The following is a 22,903-nucleotide window of genomic DNA, read 5'->3' on the forward strand; positions in this document are numbered from 1 at the left end:
ATCACAGTTCACAAAATCCTGAACCTTTTCTGACTCTAAAGCACAGTCTTACAAAAAAACTAAAGCACAGTTTTTGCGAAACAAATACTGTCACTAAGGCACAGTCTTGTGAAATAAATTAAAGTACAGTTTTTACGGAATAAATACAGTTACTAATGCACAGTCTTACGAAGATAAATTAAAGCACAGTTTTTACGGAATGAATACTGTTACTATTATGTTACAGTTTATGCAAGTCAATAATAATTCATGATTTTTCGCTCGGAGAAAAAATATTAATTACTCGAACTTTTCCAGTTCAACACACAACTATTGACTATTGAATATTGACGACTCTAGATAGTCTATCACCTCCTATCTCACACAGAAATAGAGTCTAAAGTTTTCACCTCGCACACTTAGAAATTTAGACATGAACACTTGTACCTTTTAACACAACTACCGTCGGCAGTCTACCAGATAGAGTAACGGCTTCGAACAGATATCTGAACAGCTGACCCACACACCGTGGCAGCTGGGAATACACGCAGATACTGACTTAAGCTTGCTCATCGAGCTCCTTTTATATCCGTAGACCGGGCAGTGTGGTTTCATGTTCGACAATTTTCTACCTTCAATTACTCGGCTATCCCATCGACGATTTTGATAAAATTTGGTATACTACACGTTGTTGTTAGGAGCTACAGAATGATGTGATCAGAACTTTTATATAACATTTAGTTCTGGAGATAATGAGATGGAAGGAATGGAATGCTCGATGGCTACGTCATCTGTCCTTGGCTGCCTCTCCTACAGCAAGCGGGTTGCGTGCCTAGCCGCTACATACGTCACCCGCGCGGTCTTTTCAAACCTCTCGTACAGGTGGTGTTACGAGTTGCGCTAGAAATACTTTGATAGTGAATGTCGCGGTGACATTCCTGCTGAATATGTATGTGTGTGTGTGTGTGTGTGCAGTTACTGGGTCATCCAAAAATAAATTAGAGCGATAAAACAGACGGTGTTTTATCCGTAGCAGATACACTAATTTATGAAAAAGATTACGACAATAGTAGACCGCGAGGAAGATATTCTGCTACATATTTACACTGTGAGTGATAAGCCTGATATATATGCTGCATCAGTAAATTAAAGTTCTTTTTTCTTACATATGAAAAGAATACGTTCCTGAAACTTTGTATTTATTTAATGGTGTGTCCAGATACCTTGTAGTTGAATACATCAATAATAAAAATAAAAATAATAATAATCATTATCTGATTCTCCATAATTATTCCCTTTTTTCCAACTGTTTCCACATAGCCTACAGTATATGGTTCTTTTGCAACGCACCCTATTTTTCCACCACTATTATTGCCGTGTTTTATTCTAATTCCCATTGCATTATACTCTTCTCATCCCTGTATTTATGAGCTGTGGTCTGCTGCACCACAAGAATATACTCAAATTCAAATCCATCTCCCCCAGCCCTTTTTGTTGGTTCTAGACCCTGTATTTTTATACTTTCCTAGCTCGTAAGTTTCTTCACAGCTCAACTTTACTCTAACTGATGAAAAAACGTAATTGATTACATCACAGTGTTCAGTAGATTTCTCAAACCAAATTGCCCTGTTTGTGCTTCACATGAACCATAAGCTGAAATATGTGTTTACTACGTTGCTAATAAATTGAACAACCAATTTACAACATCTTAATAATTAATTGTTTGTCTTGAATTACTGTCAGTAGTTCGCAAGAATAATCTATCAACGACCCCTACGACCTAATCTCACAACATTTCGAGATATAAGACCTGACATATTGAAGGTTAACCACATCCACCCTCGTAATCTGTCTTCCACGGCCTCTCCTTCCTTTCATTTTTCGTGGTTATTGAAAATCCGAAATTTAACCATGTATTTAACGTGTAGTCGAAATACATCTTTAAACTTGCCTAATGGGTTCTAATAATACAATACTACATAACATTGTAAAGGAGCTGGAATTTAAGCACTTTTATACTTATGAAAAAACTATAAAATGTAAAGGACGCTATACAACCCATGAAAGCAACACTCCAGTAGCGAAAACATAAGACAAATATACAATTAATGTAACATAGGGGGAATGTAGATATACTGTACCTTCCATCCTAAAAACAACACTACATGGGAGAAGTCCGCTTGTAAAATGAATCTTTAAAGATTTTCAGTTTGTTAAACACACAAGTTAAATTAACACTATAACATAACAGTAAAAAATACATACTATTAAACAATGAATGACATGTTTCGTTATACAAAATATCCTTCGATTCTATCAAATCACTTTAAATCATGCGTGTGTATGTACAACATTGTTTGCGATACGTAAACTAGTCAATGATTGAGAGTTTGGTGATAATATGAACAAATAATCATTCTATTACTATTCGACCGTCACCATATTAACTTACTGAAATGTTTCTGCACTTACCTAAGCTGCTAGAGTGTAATCCGTTACCGCCAATCACCGTTTCCGGACTGCGGTCACGGAGGGGCTGAGTGGAAAGTTTTTGTGGGCATTGCACTCTGTTCCGTGGAGAACGGAGTGTTGTGGATCCTGCCTTCTGTCCATGGGAGAGAAGAGAGGGTTATTTTGCTTCTCCGTGTTATAATATTTTGTATGTATTAAGGAGTAAACATAAGTTAATGATTTTCAGGTATGATACTGTTACAACATATTTCCTTTTACAGTTAGTTTATAAATTTATTACTCAAAATGTAGGTTCGACAGACTGAAAAACCTAACAGTTACACAATAAAAATAATAAATCCCTTGAGAGGGGTACATGATCAGCTCGCCTGACATGAACTGGAAGTAACTGCAGATATTCCAGGCACAGTGCATATTGAATCCTCTCACAGTCCAGTTCGGAAAAGAATATAGCATACATTTATTTAACGTTGCCACAGTGAGATTGAAACACTTGGTCATGTCTTAGGTTCCTATCCTTTTAACGACACACTACGGAATTCATGACATCATCGTGTGAGATTGCTGAGGCCCTAAGAGGAGAGCAATACACAGTCTACTAGGAGATACATGGATTGTCTCAGGATGGGTCAAGCCGCCGGATTGAAATGATAGGATACCACTGGGCTCGAGTAATGGGTAGATAGTAGACCCCACAATTATAACCGAGGCATCATATACTTAACCACATGATGTACACCAGGATAAATGTGACATATTCCGCAGTGGTTTCAAAATATTGACTGATACGATTGATACTACAGTTCTGCTTTGGCACACAAGACTTGAGGGCAACTGCGTGCTTCTGGCTGACACAGCAGCTGCTCTGCTGCTTTTCCTGTTAGATATTCCTCCTTGTGAGAATCTAAATGGCTTAGAAATATTAAAATATGAGTAGCTAATATGAGAGTAAGTCATGCCAGTACTGTAATTACTTACATGCCGTTAATACCAGGAAATAGCCTATTATGTGGTAATAAGTGTGCTCAACACGTTGTGCTTTGTCGACAGAGCGGTTCGTGTGAGAGCTTGATGGTGGGCAGTGTCCCTGGCCTCTTGGACACCCTTTCCTGTGACTCCGCTGTTGATGCTGACTATGAACCTGCGGTCCCTCAGATCGTGTCTTCCTGCTTCAGGTACCTGGAGATCTATGGGATCAATACTCTGGGACTGTTCCGCGTGAGCAGCTCCAAGAAGCGCGCTCGTCAGGTGAGTGACTTCTTCATATTATTTCTCCATGCATCAGTTAATATCGCTATTTTCATAATTCCTTAACCCATGCCCTTCTAATGATGAATACAACCATTGTCATATACAGTAAATCGGAAATGCGGTACTCTTAGCTATTTACTTACTTATTCTATTGTACTAGGAAATCGCCTGTAACGCGGTAATAAGTAACACTGAAAAGTTGCCAGATAGTCTGCCTCTTTAGTGTAGTGGTTTGTGTGATTAGCTGTCACCCCCGGAGGCCCGGGTTCGATTCCCGGCTCTGCCACGAAAATTAAAAAGTGGTACGAGGGCTGGAACGGGGTCCACTCAGCCTCAGGAGGCCAACTGAGTAGAGGTGGGTTCGATTCCCACATCAGCCATCCTGGAAGTGGTTTTCCGTGGTTTCCCACTTCTCCTCCCGGCAAATCCCGGGATAGTACCTAACTTCAGGCCACGGCCGCTTCCTTCCCTCTGTATTGTCTATCCCTTCCAATCTTCCCATCCCCCCGCAAGGCCCCTGTTCAGCATAGCAGGTGAGGCCGCCTGGGCGAGGTATTGGTCATTCTCCCCAGTTGTATAACCCGACCCAATGTCTCACGTTCCAGGACACTGCCCTTGAGGCGGTAGAGGTGGGATCCCTCACTGAGTCAGAAGGAAAAACCAATCCCGGAGGGTAAACAAATTAAGGAGAAGAAGAAAAAAGTTGCCAGAACAGCTTTTTGTTAAACGCTCTTTTTAATATAGCAGAAAATGCTATGCATGTATGTATGCATGTATTGTACCAGGAACTGATCCAGCCCTGTACATTGTTTTATAATTGCCGGAATATATGGAAAAGAGACGGCGATAATATGTTTTCGTATGCCCGACATCTTGTGCGAGCGCGATACGAAGATCCTCATGGCGAGCTGGACAAGTCACGAGCAATGAACTTGCGGGTGACGTCACTGCCACATGTTATAGGCCTTTCTCTCGAATGTACTGGAAGGAAAATGTCTAACTTTTTAGCCGATAAAGTTACGGAAATGAGACATACATCATCGTGTAGCTCATTTTCTGAACGTAAACATATGTCAATTTCAATAAAATCCATCACGGCATTCAAGAGATATAGGCGAGAAAGGAATCACACTTCCCCCAGTGACGTGACAAGCAGCGTTGGGTCGTACGGAATTTAAGCAGCGGACCAGACCGTAGCAATTCAATTCGCATTATTCACAGCTGGCTAGCATGTCATGCTGCACGCGACGAGTCGAACTCAGTGTTCGTTCCGCCGGAACATCACAATACTTATATAACTTCGACTGCAAGTTGCCACTTAGTTTCTGTGAATACCAGTGAGTAACTTATAAATTGTTGGACTTGCAATTCGTCAGACATTCAAACTTAGGAAATTAACGTGTGTATAACATCAAAGTCATAAGACTTGTAATATTTCACCAATATTTGAACTTGACAAATATCTTAATTTTCGTGTGAATAACCATAACAAACTTGAAGTTAGCACGGCTACTTTACATTGTAATGGCCTTGGACTGTTTCAACTTTGAATATCATGAGTGTAGATTGCAACACGCTGACTATTTTGAGTTTTATCAGAGCCTAGAACACTTTAATTTGTGCCGAAACACTGTTCGCGTATCGTCATAACAGACTGTACCATTTAAACAAGCCGTGTGGATAGACTGTATAATGAACTTCGTAATTCAGTGATATTGTGAAGTATATGACTCATACATGAATACTTGTAGAACTGTGATAGTGAGAAGGAACATTACGAGATATTACTAGAGAGAGCTATTTATTTATTTCTTTGCTGTGAAAGTGAGCCATGATAAACTGTGCTTCGAATGAAAGTTATTTTTGACAATACGAACAGTGTGCAGTAAGTGTCAAGATGAACTTGCAGGGAAGTGCATTTTCTCGTTATCGTAATTTACGATAATAGACAGTGCTCCGACGTATTCCAGTGAATGGTGATTATTTATGAGACAGTGATAATCAGTTCTTACTGTGCAAAATCAAATGGTGCACATTTTCAACCTAGTCAGTTGGACTTTCTCGTGTTAAAGCCACTCTTTTAGTAACATGACAAATCCTGACTCGAGACGACGGAGATCGACGGAGATTTGATGCAGATCAACGTGCACTTGGTACTACGAGGGACAGTTCCAGAGACGTGGTATTATGGAACATCGTGGCGTTTGCTGTTTTCTGAGTTCCAGATTGCTGCTTGCAGAACAGTAGACAACTGTTCGAGCTCAACAAGAAGGCGTATGTCAGGTGATATCAGTGCTCTTTCCATTCAAAAATATAATTCTGACTTTGAACAGAACTTTTATAAACTGTATCATTACTGACAAAGAACATTAAAAGCTAACTTACTTAACATTTCATAAGCTTGGAAAATTAACGCTTTACAACTCTTAAAGTAAAGACAGACCTTCAAATAACTGTATGCTCTCGTAATGTCGTATTTCCTCACTTATTGGAACTCTAAAATATCAATTGAGTGTTTCATTCATAATGGAAGTGTATCATAAACTCTCAATTTACAATATTTACGTAAAGTGTACAATAATTTACAATAAAATAGGACAATACTCAGAACTTTATACAAGAAGATCAGATTTAATTTCAAGTGTTTCATATTTGAGAATGTGTTCACAAGAAGGAATTACTAAATTTACTTTATTTAATTTATGTGGAAAGCAAGAGCCAATAGAAAAGACTTTAGGATTTCTTATTCACTTACAACATGCTTTATTATAAATTTATGCCATGAAAGTTATGATGAACATAACTGATTGAGAAAGGACATTATTCAGTTAAATTTTACTTGATCAACTTAATTTTTCGATATTCTGTTGTTGAAATTGGGATTTATTTTCTAGTAAATATCTATGATTCGGCGATATAATAGGGTGACCTTCCAGAGATTGAATAAAGGAAAGAAAGGTATAAATCTATTATTTCGCCCTGTGATCCTCCCTCTCTGCACCATCTCCTAAGGACTAGGCACCCCTCAGAAAGACCTCATGCTCTTTAAAATCAACTTTTCCTGGTACAGTATATTATTTTGATTGTTTTCTAGATTGGCATTACGTTCACAGGTGGCACTAATGTACGGACTGTACTACCTTCAATAAAAAACAATCAGTCAGTACTGATCTGCATTTAGGGCAGTCGCCCAGGTGGCAGATTCCCTATCTGTTGTTTTCCTAGCCTTTTCTTAAATGATCGCAAAGAAATTGGAAAATTATTGAACATTTCCCTTGGTAAGTTATTCCAATCCCTAAATCTCCTTCCTATAAACGAATATTTGCCCCAATTTGTCCTCTTGAATTCCAACTTTATCTTCGTATTGTGATCTTTCCTACGTAATCGAGCAGCTCGTCTCCTTTCTCCCAAGTCTTCCCAGCCCAAACTTTGCAACATTTTTATAACGCTACTCTTTTGTCGGAAATCACCCAGAACAAATCGAGCTGATTTTCTTTTGATTTTTCCAGTTCTTGAATCAAGTAATCCTGGTGAGGGTCCCATACACTGGAACCATACTCTAGTTGGGGTCTTACCAGAGACCTATATGCCCTCTCGTTTACATCCTTACTGAATATGAATACCTACAACCTGTTTTCCAGTCATTGACCGGGTCAGGAATGAAATGAATGAATCATATATAGGCTATTAGTACGATGGGGTCGCCACTCGTAAAGTGATTTTCATTAATGACCGATAGATGCTATGAAATGAGAATGGAGAGTGTAACTGGAATGAAGGACGACAGGGAAAACCGGATTACCCGGAGAAAAACCTGTCCCACCTCCGCTTTGTCCAGCACAAATCTCACATGGAGTGACCGGGATTTCAACCACGGAATCCAGCGGTGAGAGGCCGGCGAGTTGCCGTCTGAGCCACGGAGGTCACTTACATCCTTACTACAACCCCTGAATACCCTCATAACATTGTGCAGAGATCTGTACCCTTTATTAACAATCATATTTATGTGATTACCCCAATGAAGGTCGTTTCTTATATTAACACCCAGACACTTACAATGATCCCCTAAAGGAACTTTCACCCCATCAACGCAATAATTAAAACTGAGAGGACTTTTCCTGTTTGTGAAACTCACAACCTGACTTTTAACCCCGTTTATCATCGTACCATTGCCCACTGTCCGTCTCACAACACTATCGAGGTCACCCTGCAGCCGCTCACAATATTGTAACTTTTTTATTACTTTGTACAGAATAACATCATCTGCAAACAGTACTATCTCTGATTCCACTTCTTTACACAGATCATTGATATATATACACTGACTGACAGAGCAAATGCAACACCAAGAAGGAGTGGTCAGAACTTTATGCCAATTGCAGGGTAGACTGACGTCACTGAGGTATGCTCATGATGTGAAATGCGCCGCTGTGCTGCGCACGTAGCGAACGATAAATGGGACACGGCGTTGGCGAATGGCCCACTTCGTACCGTGATTTCTCAGCCGACAGTCATTGTAGAACGTGTTGTCGTGTGCCACAGGACACGTGTATAGCTAAGAATGCCAGGCCGCCGTCAACGGAGGCATTTCCAGCAGACAGACGACTTTACGAGGGGTATGGTGATCGGGCTGAGAAGGGCAGGTTGGTCGCTTCGTCAAATCGCAGCCGATACCCATAGGGATGTGTCCACGGTGCATCGCCTGTGGCGAAGATAGTTGGCGCAGGGACATGTGGCACGTGCGAGGGGTCCAGGCGCAGCCCGAGTGACGTCAGCACGCGAGGATCGGCGCATCCGCCGCCAAGCGGTGGCAGCCCCGCACGCCACGTCAACCGCCATTCTTCAGCATGTGCAAGACACCCTGGCTGTTCCAATATCGACCAGAACAATTTCCCGTCGATTGGTTGAAGGAGGCCTGCACTCCCGGCGTCCGCTCAGAAGACTACTATTGACTCCACAGCATAGACGTGCACGCCTGGCATGGTGCCGGGCTAGAGCGACTTGGATGAGGGAATGGCGGAACGTCTTGTTCTCCGATGAGTCACGCTTCTGTTCTGTCAGTGATAGTCACCGCAGACGAGTGTGGCGTCGGCGTGGAGAAAGGTCAAATCCGCAGTAACTGTGGAGCGCCCTACCACTAGACAACGCGGCATCATGGTTTGGGGCGCTATTGCGTATGATTCCACGTCACCTCTAGTACGTATTCAAGGCACGTTAAATGCCCACCGCTACGTGCAGCATGTGCTGCGGCCGGTGGTACTCCCGTACCTTCAAGGGCTGCCCAATGCTCTGTTTCAGCAGGATAATGCCCGCCCACACACTGCTCGCATCTCCCAACAGGCTCTACGAGGTGTACAGATGCTTCCGTGGCCAGCGTACTCTCCGGATCTCTCACCAATCGAACACGTGTGGGATCTCATTGGACGCCGTTTGCAAACTCTGCCCCAGCCTCGTACGGACGACCAACTGTGGCAAATGGTTGACAGAGAATGGAGAACCATCCCTCAGGACACCATCCGCACTCTTATTGACTCTGTACCTCGACGTGTTTCTGCGTGCATCGCCGCTCGCGGTGGTCCTACATCCTACTGAGTCGATGCCGTGCGCTTTGTGTAACCTGCATATCGGTTTGAAATAAACATCAATTATTCATCCATGCCGTCTCTGTTTTTTCCCCAACTTTCATCCCTTTCGAACCACTCCTCCTTGGTGTTGCATTGTCACTGTCAGTCAGTGTATATAAGAATATATAAACGTCCAATAATACTGCCTTGAGGAATTCCCCTCTTAATTATTACAGGTTCAGATAAAGCTTCGCCTACTCTAATTCTCTGAGTTCTATTTTCTACAAATATAGCCACCAATTCAGTCACTCCTTTGTCTAGTCCAATAGCACTCATTTTTGCCAGTGGTCTTCCATGATCTACCGTATCAAATGCCTTAGATAGGTCAATCGCAATACAGTCCATTTGGCCTCCTGAATCCAGGATATCTGCTATATCTTGCTGAACTGCCGTCTGTCAAACCAGTTATTAATTTCGCAAACATGTCTAATATAATCAGAATGAATGCTTTCCCATAGCCTACATGCAATGCATGTCAAACTGACTGACCTGTAATTTTCAGTTTTATGTCTATCACCCTTTCCTTTATACACAGGGGCTACTATAGCAACTCTCCATTCATTTGGTATAGCTCCTTCAACCAAACAATAATCAAATAAGTATTTCAGCTATGGTACTGTATCCCAAACCATTGCCTTTAGTATATCCCCAGAAATCTTATCAATTCCAGCTCCTTTTCTAGTTTTCAACTTTTGTATCTTACTGTAAATGTCATTGTTATCATAGGTAAATTTTAATACTTCTTCACTATTACTGACCTCCACTATCTGGACATTAACCTTGTAACCAACAATCTTTACATACTGCTGACTGAATACTTCTGCCTTTTGATGATCCTTGCATACACACTCCCCTTGTTCATTAATGATTCCGGGAATGTTTTTCTTTGAACCTGTTTCTGCCTTGAAGTACCTATACACACCCTTCCATTTTTCACTAAAATTTTTATGAACACCAATTATGCTTGCCATCATGTTATCCTTAGCTGACGTCTTTGCTAGATTCAATTTCCTAGTACACTTAAGAAAATGGTAATTGCAACACCATGAAGGCATTGGTCGTTTGTTTTGATTTTCAAAATCGGGAACGACGCCATGTAGGTATGTAAAAGATCAAAGTTTCAGACCCATTAGATTGTTGCTACAGGTTTCCCCACGTGATTGGTCGCGGAGGAATCAACTCCAGTATACGGACTCTGGTGTAGCGTAGTTGACTTGCAGTCTGTGCAGTGAAGTGTTCTCCTTCAAACATGCCTCGACGACACGCTATCAACAACTGTCGCCGTTTGAGAGGGCTCGGATAATTGGGCTGTGTGAGGCTGGATTATCGCTAAGGACTGTCGCTGCACGTGTTGGCCGACAGGCATCTACGGTACAACGTGTATGGCAGCATTGTTCAAATGAAGGTACCCACACTCGTAGACCTGGCACAGGCCCAGCGCGACAGACGACTGTGAGAGAGAATCGCCGCATCATTCGGATGACCCGGATGGAACCCCATGTAACAGCAGCGCAAATTCGAGCAGCTGTGGCACCCAACGTTACACAAAAAACAGTTGGTAATCGCCTGCGTGCAGCTGGATTACGAGCCCGTGTCCATGAAGAAGGTGTTCCATTGACCCCACAACAGCGACGTGTAAGGCTGGCCTGGTGTCGAGAAAGATCGACGTGGGTCGACGAATATCATAGTGTCGTCTTTAGTAATGACTCGCGCTTCTGTCTTGCCCGCAGTAATCGCCGGAATCGTGTGCGCCGAAGTACCGGGGAGAGGGGCCACCCAGATCTTATTGTCGAGAGGCACACAGGGCCAACACCAAGCATTATGGTCTGGGGAGCTATTGGCTTTAATGTGAAATCACAATTAGTGCTTGTTGAGGGCACTATGACTGCTCGACAGTACGTTGACAAGGTACTCAATCCAGTGGCTGTCCCTATGATGGCGAACATTGCTAATGGGATGTTTCAGCAGGACAATGCCCGGGTTCATACTGCACGCATCTCCAGAGAAGCTCTCCACGACATCACAACCTTAGAATGGCCCGCCAGTTCCCCAGACCTCAGTCCTATTGAGCATGTGTGGGACATGAAGGGTCGACAACTGGCCAACAGTCCTCAGCCACTCACAACTCTGGAACAACTGACCCGTGCAGTGAAGCAAGCATGGGCCACAATTCCTCAGGAAGCGATCCAGGGCCTTATTGACTCCATGCCTCAACGAATTCATCAATGCCCTGCATGTTCAATTGCAGTAATGTAGCACCACTCCTTCCGTGTGTTGCAATTTCCATTTTCTTCAGTGTAAGTTCCTTCAATTTATCCTTAGTTCCATACCCATTTCTAACTCTATTTCCTTCCAACCTGTACTTCCTTCTTTGTATCTTTACTTCTCTATTATAATATAGTGGATCTTTACCATTCCTTACCACCTTTAAAGTACAAAACTATTTTCACATTCCTCAACAATTGCTTTAAACCCATCCCAGAGTCTGTTTACTTTTTTATTTACCATTTTCCAGCGATCATATGTACTTTTAAAAATATCTCTCCTGCCTGTTTTATAGTCCTAATTTTTATACCTTCCCTTCTTTCACATTTATTTTAACTACGACAAAAACAGCTTCGTGATCACTAATACCATCTATTACTTCGGTTTCTCTATAGAGCTCATCTGGTTTTATCAGCACCACATCCAAAATATTATTCCCTCTAGTTAGTTCCATCACTTTCTGAATCAGCTGCCCTTCCCATATTAACTTATTTGACATTTGTTTTTCATGCTTCCTGTCGTTCGCATTACCTTCCCAATTGACAGTTGGTGAATTGAGATCACCTGCTACTATCACATCCCCTTCCATATCATTTCCAACATAGCTGATTATCTTTTCAAATAATTCTGAATCAGCGTCAGCGCTACCCTTTCCCGGTCTGTACACTCCAAGGACATCAAGTTGCCTATTATTTTTAGAGATGAGCCTTAACGTAAAACTTCATGTTTTTCATCCTTAACGTTTTCGTAATTTACAAATGCTTCTTGCACCAGAATGAATACTCCCCCTCCTACCATTCCTACCCTATCTCTCCGATACACACTCCAGTTCAGTGAGAATATTTCTTCATCCATTATATCATTTCTCAGCCATGATTCAACTCCTATAACAATATCTGGTAAGTACACTGACTGACAGTGACAATGCAACACCAAGGAGGAGTGGTTCGAAAGGGATGAAAGTTGGGGAAAAAACAGAGACGGCACGGATGAATAATTGATGTTTATTTCAAACCGATATGCAGGTTACACAAAGCGCACGGCATCGACTCAGTAGGATGTAGGACCACCGCGAGCGGCGATGCACGCAGAAACACGTCGAGGTACAGAGTCAATAAGAGTGCGGATGGTGTCCTGAGGGATGGTTCTCCATTCTCTGTCAACCATTTGCCACAGTTGGTCGTCCGTACGAGGCTGGGGCAGAGTTTGCAAACGGCGTCCAATGAGATCCCACACGTGTTCGATTGGTGAAAGATCCGGAGAGTACGCTGGCCACGGAAGCATCTGTACACCTCGTAGAGCCTGTTGGGAGATGCGAGCAGTGTGTGGGCGGGCATTATCCTGCTGAAACAGAGCATTGGGCAGCCCCTGAAGGTACGGGAGTGCCACCGGCCGCAGCACATGCTGCACGTAGCGGTGGGCATTTAACGTGCCTTGAATACGCACTAGAGGTGACGTGGAATCATACGCAATAGCGCCCCAAACCATGATGCCGCGTTGTCTAGCGGTAGGGCGCTCCACAGTTACTGCCGGATTTGACCTTTCTCCACGCCGACGCCACACTCGTCTGCGGTGACTATCACTGACAGAACAGGAGCGTGACTCATCGGAGAACACGACGTTCCGCCATTCCCTCATCCAAGTCGCTCTAGCCCGGCACCATGCCAGGCGTGCACGTCTATGCTGTGGAGTCAATAGTAGTCTTCTGAGCGGACGCCGGGAGTGCAGGCCTCCTTCAACCAATCGACGGGAAATTGTTCTGGTCGATATTGGAACAGCCAGGGTGTCTTGCACATGCTGAAGAATGGCGGTTGACGTGGCGTGCGGGGCTGCCACCGCTTGGCGGCGGATGCGCCGATCCTCGCGTGCTGACGTCACTCGGGCTGCGCCTGGACCCCTCGCACGTGCCACATGTCCCTGCGCCAACCATCTTCGCCACAGGCGCTGCACCGTGGACACATCCCTATGGGTATCGGCTACGATTTGACGAAGCGACCAACCTGCCCTTCTCAGCCCGATCACCATACCCCTCGTAAAGTCGTCTGTCTGCTGGAAATGCCTCCGTTGACGGCGGCCTGTCATTCTTAGCTATACATGTGTCCTGTGGCACACGACAACACGTTCTACAATGGCTGTCGGCTGAGAAATCACGGTACGAAGTGTGCTATTCACCAACGCCGTGTCCCATTTATCGTTCGCTACGTGCGCAGCACAGCGGCGCATTTCACATCATGAGCATACCTCAGTGACGTCAGTCTACCCTGCAATTGGCATAAAGTTCTGACCACTCCTTCTTGGTGTTGCATTTGCTCTGTCAGCCAGTGTATATATCTATTAAATTACTTAATTCGATTCCTTTGTTTACAATACTTATACAGTTGAGCACTAACATTTTTATGTCATCCCTACTTGATTTCCAGTTCCCTGTTCGCTTAACACCGCTCCCTATTCCACCCCGTTTCCCTGAATGTACTGTACCTGCCTGTAACCCTTCTAAACAAGTTTCCTAACTTATATGTACCACTGCGGTTTAAGTGAAGGCCACCTGAGCGCAGATCCCTGTCTCCTACCCATCCATTAGGATCTAGAAATCTCACTCCAAGTTTCCCACATACCCACTCTATAGTCTCATTTAAATCCCCAATCACCTTCCAATCAGTATCCCTCCTATACAGTATTCCACTGATAACAATCTCCGCTTCCTTAAACTTCACCCGTGCTGCATTTACCAGGTCCCACACATCCCCAACTATGTTGGTACTTACAAATTCTTGCCTCTCGTTGTTAGTACCAACGTGAAACAGTACCACCTTCTCCTTTCCCTCTTCCTTCTCTTCTACTTTCCTCAACTTCTGCCTCAACCTAATTCCTGGATAACACTCTACCCTGGTTCCCTTTCCTCCACACACTTTCCCCACATGTCTAACGACAGAATCCCCCATGACCAGAGCCTCAACCCTACGCACCTCATTTGATACCCTCCCCTCCTTGTCAGCCCTATCTTCTCTCACTGCTGCAGAAGCTACTCCCTCCTCCCTTTTCTCCCTCCCATGACCCTGTTCCACCTGTCTTTTCCTTCCCACTATTCTACATTTGCCTTTCCTACCTTTTCACTTCCTCCTAATTCCACACATCTCAGCAACAGTTTCCTGTTCCTCATCTTCCCTCGGTTGTTCTTCCTGCAGTGACTCGTACCGATTTATCACAGACACCTGTCCTGAATTCTGATCCTGAACAGAGCCCTTAGCCTGCAATCTCCTTCCCCTTAAAACATTTGACCACTTGTCTTCTACAATTCCACCATTTCCTTCCTATACCACCTTTACACCTACTGTATCCTGTACATTATTTGAGGGAGGCCTACTTTCATTCCTGTCCACTGAGAGAATCTAATTATCACCCTCAAACTCTCCAACTCCTCCCTCATACTCCTTAATGCCTGGCCACACCCACAGTTCCTACAATTGCACTGCTTAGCCATTATTTACGGAATAAAGGGAAGAAAAGAAAAAATAAAATAACTTATTCTGTGCAAAGAAATATTGTCTAGGATAGTTCACAATGATCACACAACAACAAGGTAATTAATATAAGCTACTGCTACAGTACAATACAACTCAGTTGTACGAATTTGTTTTCTACAACACCCTAACAGAATTAAAATTACTGTTAATTACTGAAAACCGAAAGTAATACACAAGAATTAGGTCTACACAATTCCAAACTGCAGTTAAGTCTACCCTAATTACTGCAACAAAATTCTAGTGAGAGTGTTAATACAGGTACCACAGATACTACAGATACTATACTACACAAATATTTCACAGTAATAGAATAAACACACTATTTTATAATAAGATACCTACTATAATGCACTACAATGATTTTAAACTACGTTCAGACGTATCCTAATTATAATACAGCAGGTTATTACTAAGCACAAACTGAAACGGAAATTACAATAAAAGTTTGAAATTCGCAAGACTACTCAAAATAACAGAATAAGCACTCTAACTTCTAATAAGTCACTACAATACTACAATACAATACTATTGGCTGAAGGCCACTTCTGCAAGGTACACGTTGCTCTACAAAATTTAGCACCTAGTTTATTCACGATTTTACGGGTGATGATGAAGATAATAACAATTATTACTATTATTACTAATATTGTCGGCGCCGCGGTGTAGGGGTATCGTGCCTGCCTCTTACACGGAGGCCCTGGGTTCGATTCCCATCTAGGTCAGGAATTGTTACCTGCTTTTACCTGTTCTCCACCATCAAGGATAAATTGAAAAATTATTTCTTCTTCCCAACGACGATAAGTTATCTCACTAACTAGCCCAGGTCTAGAAAGCCGAGAGGATTCGTTGTACCGTCCACACGATAAATCGTAATCTGCAGGCCTTCGGGTCGAGCACCAGTCGCTTGGTAGGCGACGGGGTTTGGTTTGGATTATTATTATTAGTAGTAGTAGAAGTAGTATTGTTGTTGTTTTTGTTTGAGTCATCAGTCCGTAGACTACTTTGATGCAGCACTCCATGCCACCCTATCCTGTGCTAACTTTTTCATTTCTACATAACTGCTGCATCCTACATCTGCTATAATCTGCTTGGTCATATTCATACCTTCTTCTACCCCTACCGTTCTTACCCCCTACAATTCCCTCAAAACCAACTGAACAAGTCCTGGGTGTCTTAAGATGTGTCCTATCATTTTCTCTCTTCTTCTAGTGAAATTTAGCTACAACGATCTCCTCTTACCAGTTCGACTCAGTATCTTCATTCATGATTCGATCTATTCATCTTACCTTCAGCATTCTTCTGTAACAACATATTTCAAAAGCTTCCATTATGTTTCATTCTGAGCTAGTTATCGTTCATGCTTTACTTCCATACAATGCCACGCTCCAGACGAAAGTCTTCAAAAACATCTTTCTAATTCCTATACCAATGTTCGAAATGAGCGAATTTCTTTACTTAAGAAAGGCTTTCCTTGCTTGTGCTAGTCTGCATTTTATGTCCTCCTTACTTCTGCCATCGTTAGTTATTTTACTTCCCAAGTAACAATATTCATCTACTTCCTTTAAGACTTCATTTCCTAATCTAATATTACCAGCATCACTTGGCTTCGTTCAACTGCACTCCATTACTTTTGTTTTGGACTTATTTATTTTCATCATGTAGGCCTACTCCTTAACCAGGACGCTGTCCATACCATTCAGAAATTTCTCCAGATCTACTGCAGTCTCAGATAGAATAACAATATCATCGGCAAATCTCAGGGTTTTGGTTTCCTCTCCTTGGACTGTGATTCCCTTTCCAAATTCCTCTTTGATTCCCTTTACTGCCCGTTCTATATAAACATTGAAAAGGAATTATTAATTATATTATTATTATTATTATTATTATTATTATTATTATTATTATTATTATTATTATTATTATTATTGTTATTGTTATTATTATTATTATTATTATTATTATTATTATTATTATTATTATTATTATTATTATTATTATTATTATTATTATTATTATTATTATTATTATTATTATTATTATTGTTAATAAGGGATACATCTTAGCATCGTTGGGAAGAGGAAGGAATTTTTCAGTTTATCCTTGATGATGGAGATCACAGTGCTTCAGTAACATGTTGTAAGATGTCAAACAACCATGGCGATTCTATCTACTGTATGTGACAAAAGGGGTTCCCTGAGGATCACCAGCGGACAGTAGTGCATAATAAAGCTAGGACTACATTTTAAGGTACGAATCTACAATTTAAATCCAATGTTGTAGGTTGCAATATTTATAACCGTAAATGTAAAGAAACAATGCCCGTCAACGATGGTTCTTCGACCGAAGAAACCGCACGTCAGTGGGCTTAAGTATTGTAATTCACATTTTAGTAATAACTTATACTCCATCGTTTAGATGTCTCAAACCGTGATGAGATAAGATCGAAAATTCCTTCAACCAAGTTCTGACCAGTCATAATGTTACTCAACCTACGAGAAGTCACCGGTAACGATGTCTATATTTCTAGCAATTTAAAAATATATATCTTCCAAGTAAAACAAGGTTTCATTAGTTGGTAAAAGATGAATCCACGTGGATTTTTACACGTGTTTCTTCCGTACTTAATTAGATCTATTTTATTACGTTTTCATACTTAAAAGTTAAGACGGTTGTGAAATCGATGTCATCAAATGTAAAATTTTATCACTACGTATTGGGCATCACCGGTCAAGAAGTTTGTTGTGAAAGCCGGCTGATGGAGCATCCAGTCCACCTCAGATATCTTCAAATTCATTGAACATATCGACATTCTATTTTTATATTCTTCAATATAAATGTATACGTTTTTCAGTCTGTCGAAACAAGTTATAAGTGTGTGAATACATTAGAATATACGTGATAATGAAAACAGTCTATTAATAAGATAAGATATAACCGTCTCCCGTAATCACGGAAACCATAGATTGAAATCTTAGATACATGCAGTTTACAAAAGTTGATATCTAGCATAATTGAGAAACAGCAATAATAGCACAAATAAAGAATAAGGTGTCCGGAAAACATAATTGACGAAAATGTAACACTTGTAAGTAATTTAGAAACTGAACAGAGAAATAATGGTCTGAAAGGAGTGTTAGAAACATTATTTTAAGAAATGAAACTTCTCGGACATGCTATAGAGGTCCATCAGATGACCCCATACCACAAAGAGTAGGTCACCCTCAGTCCCTCCATACCACTTCCTACTCCTGAAATGAATATTAGTATTATCTGTCAAACACATGCAAACTAATTAGACTACACGATAAATTTATTATACCCATGCTATAACTAAAATCTACAGTATGTACTTTTCTAGACTCAAAAACAGTTGTATTGTCTAGGTTGCCTTTGGCACAATTCTGTTACTAACTAGCATGTATCATTTTTTTTCCTTCTATCAGTTTACTTCCCCGCATTCCCCTAATACTGATTCATAATTTTCCCTTTTCTAGATTTCTCTAAGACCTCTCTTACTTCTTTTATCGACATTTCCTTATCTAATGCAATTCCACTCCCTTATATTTTCGGTCTCCACCCTTCTTCACCACCCAATATACCTCACCTAGTTAGCACGACTTATTTCAGTTTACCGGGCAACTTTCTGCTTTCCACATAACCGCTTAATTGTACTTCACAATTTTCTACTTTTATTGCGTTTAGGATTTCTATTCAGCTTAACAACCCTTTGCCTCTGCCGTTCAAACAATTCACTATATTCTTTCCTTCTCTTACAGAATTCATTTCTTCGATTTTCTCCTCCATACTTCATGTACGCCTTTAATGATTTCATTACTTCGCACTTTTTTCATAATAATAATAATGTTATTGGCTTTTCGTCCCACTAACTACTTTGACGGTTTTCGGAGACGCCGAGGTGCCTGAATCTTGTCCCACAGGATTCATCTTACGTGCAAGTAAACCTACCCATAGGTGGTTGACGTATTTCAGCACTTTCAAATACCGCCCGACTGAGTCAGGATCGAATCTGCCAACTTGGGTTCAGAAGGCTGACGCCTGAACCGTCTGAACCACACAGCCCGGCTCGCACTTTTTTGCCTACATTCATCATTGTACCATCCTTGCCTATTATCCTCTTCCTTTCCTTTACCCGCATTCCCCCCCCCCCCCGTTCACTTTAATAGTATTTTCTAATAGTTTCACTGCTACACCCGTTTGGTTATTCTTAATCATTGAGTCAATTCAACGTTCACTATCTGACATGTTTCTCCTCTCTTAAACTTCCTTTAGCCCATCTCTCCACCAGCATCTGGCAACTGATCTTTCTTTGAATTTCCTCGTGCTGTTTGTTAAGGGACTGGTCTCTCTGTAATTTATTCTGACAATGATGGGTAAATGATGTGACTCTTCACATTCCTCGACCTTCATGCTCGTAATTATAGGCAACGTATTCGTTCAACATAACACCAAATCTATAATACTACCCCTGTCTTCGTTATGTATGTCAGGTTCCCCATTTCATGGCCTTACAACCACCCGTTGAAAATATATAGTTCTTCAGTACCACACATCTCTAAAAATATTTCACCATTTTTATTACAACCCTTATGTTGACTTACTTTTCTGAACATATACTTCATTTGCATCCTTCTCATACAACGGTTTCTGGTCTGCAACCCTCGCATTGAAGTCCCCCATTAGCACAATGCCTATGTCCTCAAACATAATTTGAATTCGATTAATTTCTAGTGCCAACTCATCGAAAAAGTCCCCTTTTTGCAAATGGAAAGGCCTCGGGAGGGTTATAGGGGAAACGACGCATAACTCTCGCTCACTCTCATAAAAATGTGTTTTAACCAAACCATATCCTCTATTTCCGATTCAATATGATCAACTTTATTCTGCACCTCCTCCCTCACCACAACCATTATTCCATCCGGATATCTACCTCTAAGTGCTCTCCTCTCTTTTGCCTTAGAAGAGATTGTAAACTCGTCTACTTGTATCTTACGTCCCCGTGGAATCCAGCTCTCTACTCAAGCAAGGGCATGTAAGCTTCGCATCAGTCTTTAAAAGATTCATTCCCTGACTTACTCCTAAAACCTTCAATATTGACAACCACTATTGTCTCTAGTTTTTCCCTACATCTCACTCTGACTGTCAGTCTCACTCCTCGTAAACCGAGATACACCCAGTTCAACATAGCTCTCATCTAGTGCGCTAACACTTCCCCTATCCCAAACTTCCTCGTTTAAATTACCTTTCTTCTGCCAGAAGTTCTTCATGCTCAAACGCCTATGTCTGCGAATTGTGTCTTTCCTCGCAGAATCATCACTTGCCTGTTGCTGAAGGTCTCCAGCTGCGCTTCCTGCTGGCGGCCTCTGAGTCAGCTTCTTCCTCCATCTCTCCCCTTCGACTCAATTCTTAATTCCTCACACTACCAGCTGAATTGTGTGCTGAGCTCAGCTATCTCCAGCGTCCGCGTACTTCCTCGACCTATGTACTCCCCGCGGTGCACGTCTCCTGTAGCTGATCCACCGATCATGTCCGACTCCAGTTCCCTACACCCACCAATATCTGGTTTCCTTTCATGTAGGCGATCAATCCCGAACGTCTAACCTTTCGCAGATGGAATCGGAGAGTTTTCTGATTCCAAAAGATCTCTCTCTCCATCTCCTGTTTGATCCACAATTTTCCACCTTTCTACTGACATGTATTGTCCAAAATCTTCTTCGTCATTATGGTTGAGACGAGTCTCGCTTTCACTGGTCTCTTGCCTCTTTCCCTCCCAATCTGCTGTATCCCGTCGATATCAGCTTCCTTACAGTTCATCTTCAACCTTGCATTTATTCTATTTAGAACTTTAGCTACTAGATCATCTTTAGCATCCTCAGGTAACACGTATACAAAGATACTTTTCTTACGAGTTTCCTGCTGAAACTTTTTCTCTTGCCACCTCAACTCCTTTATCTCCTCTTCCATTTTCACCTTATCCCTCAAACTTGCTATTTCCTTATTGCTCTGGACCACTATCTCTGTTACCGGTTTTAGCGCCTCTTTCATACAATCCTTCATTTCTCTCAATTCACTGGATTGTTCCCGTAGAAGCTCTCTTGTCTGTTCTGTTTGGCAAGCCTCCTTGACAATTTATATTAAATTCTCATGCTCTTCCCATCCAACTGCTCCAGCAGGACTGGGTCCAGGGTTCATTCCAACCCCTCCAATGACCAACAGAACCGCCATTACTGAAGCTGCCATCAGAATAATTGTGGAAACCCCGCGTACTGTCCGGTAATTTATTCCATAGCACGCCACACGGGCCTGCATCACCCCTTCCAACGACCTATCGCCGCCTGGTACAGCTGAATAGCGCTCCCCATGTCAGCACTTGCTTAACATACAACCTTCCTCTTCGCTTGCACAATTACAACTGAGTTTATAAATGACGGAATGGTCCGGGCTGATTGGCCCCAACTTGGCAGGTTCAATCCTGGCTCGGTTCGGTAGTATTTGAAGGTGTTAAAATACAAAAGCCTCGTGTCGATAGATTTACTGACAAGTAAAAGTATTCCTGTGGGGTATAATTCTGCTGTCTCCGAAAACTGCCAAAATATTTAGTGGGATGTAAGAAGAACATTATTATTAACAACATTATGACACGTCTCGTTCTATAAAACATTCTCAGATTCTGTCAAATTACTCTGATACCATGGGTATATTTGTATAAAATTATCTTCGTTGTATAATCGTCGGATGGATGGGTGATATTATGAACAAGTGCAAAAAACTACCCGAGTGTTAAAATTTATGTGTTAAACACATTAACAAATTCGAAAATATTTACTGAACTTCTTTTACTGCTGCCATGGCTCCTGTACGTCCACTCCCATCATCTGCTTCTCTCGGACTGAGACAAGCCGTTGATCTCACCTGTAGCTTGTAGTTAACATAAACCAATTTTGTTGCAAGTGGAATTTGATAATAAACTTCCTAATATGTTTTTTCTAATTTAATGGAATATTGTTTACATGACAACAATTCTGGAATGCATTAGTGTGTATTAATGAAATAATAGAGACATTGTGTGTTTATCCTTAATGATAATAATAATAATAATAATAATAATAATAATAATAATAATAATAATAATAATAATAATAATCATGTACGGTCTTTAGTGGAAGGCCACCTTTTATATCGAATGATGCTGGTAACGAGATTCCAATAAAAGCGTGTACGGCGAACAGTGAGACTTATCAGAGAACATTCTCAGATGAAGAAGAGAACCTGTACATGCATATCAAGACCCCGACAGTCAGCTCATGCCACTCAACAAAACAGAATTTTTAAAACTTGTGTATCAATTTGCTGAGGAATTGAGAGCTGAACATAGGCTTAATAAAACTAAAATCATGGCAGGAAAGGCCCTTTTTTTATGATTTTATGAAGAGCCACCAGGACCTCCGTTTGAGGACGCCTGAATCTACCAGCTTGCAGCGAGGAGTAGGCTTCAACAAGGAGCAAGTGGACAATTTTTTTGATAAATTAAATTACTTTATGACCAAATATTTGTTTTGTCCATCAAGAATCTTCAATGCTATTTGCAGAATGGCTGAATGTTAATTTGTTTGTATTTTGAATGTGAAAAAAATCTTTTTGTTAAGAAAGATTGACCGTCCGATACCAGCTTCCATTTTTCAAACCTACGAAAGTGTAATGACCTAATAATTTGTTAATATTGTCCGTGTTTTAATTGTGATTTGTTATATTCTAGTGAGTACGTTAATA

At 41.4% G+C, this 22,903-nt stretch overlaps 1 protein-coding gene across 2 annotated transcripts in view; it reads left to right on the forward strand.

Moving 5' to 3' along the window:
* The window catches only part of LOC136864546 (uncharacterized), a 628,768-nt gene that overhangs the window by 343,959 nt on the left and 261,906 nt on the right, over positions 1-22,903 (forward strand). For both annotated transcript variants that reach the window (XM_067141666.2, XM_067141667.2), the window contains exon 5: positions 3,502-3,699. In XM_067141666.2, coding sequence (XP_066997767.2) covers positions 3,502-3,699 — 198 coding nt within the window. The remainder of the gene's footprint in view (positions 1-3,501; positions 3,700-22,903) is intronic.

The sequence above is a fragment of the Anabrus simplex genome, chromosome 2, assembly GCF_040414725.1.
Source record: "Anabrus simplex isolate iqAnaSimp1 chromosome 2, ASM4041472v1, whole genome shotgun sequence".
NCBI classification, from domain to species: Eukaryota; Metazoa; Arthropoda; class Insecta; order Orthoptera; family Tettigoniidae; genus Anabrus; species Anabrus simplex.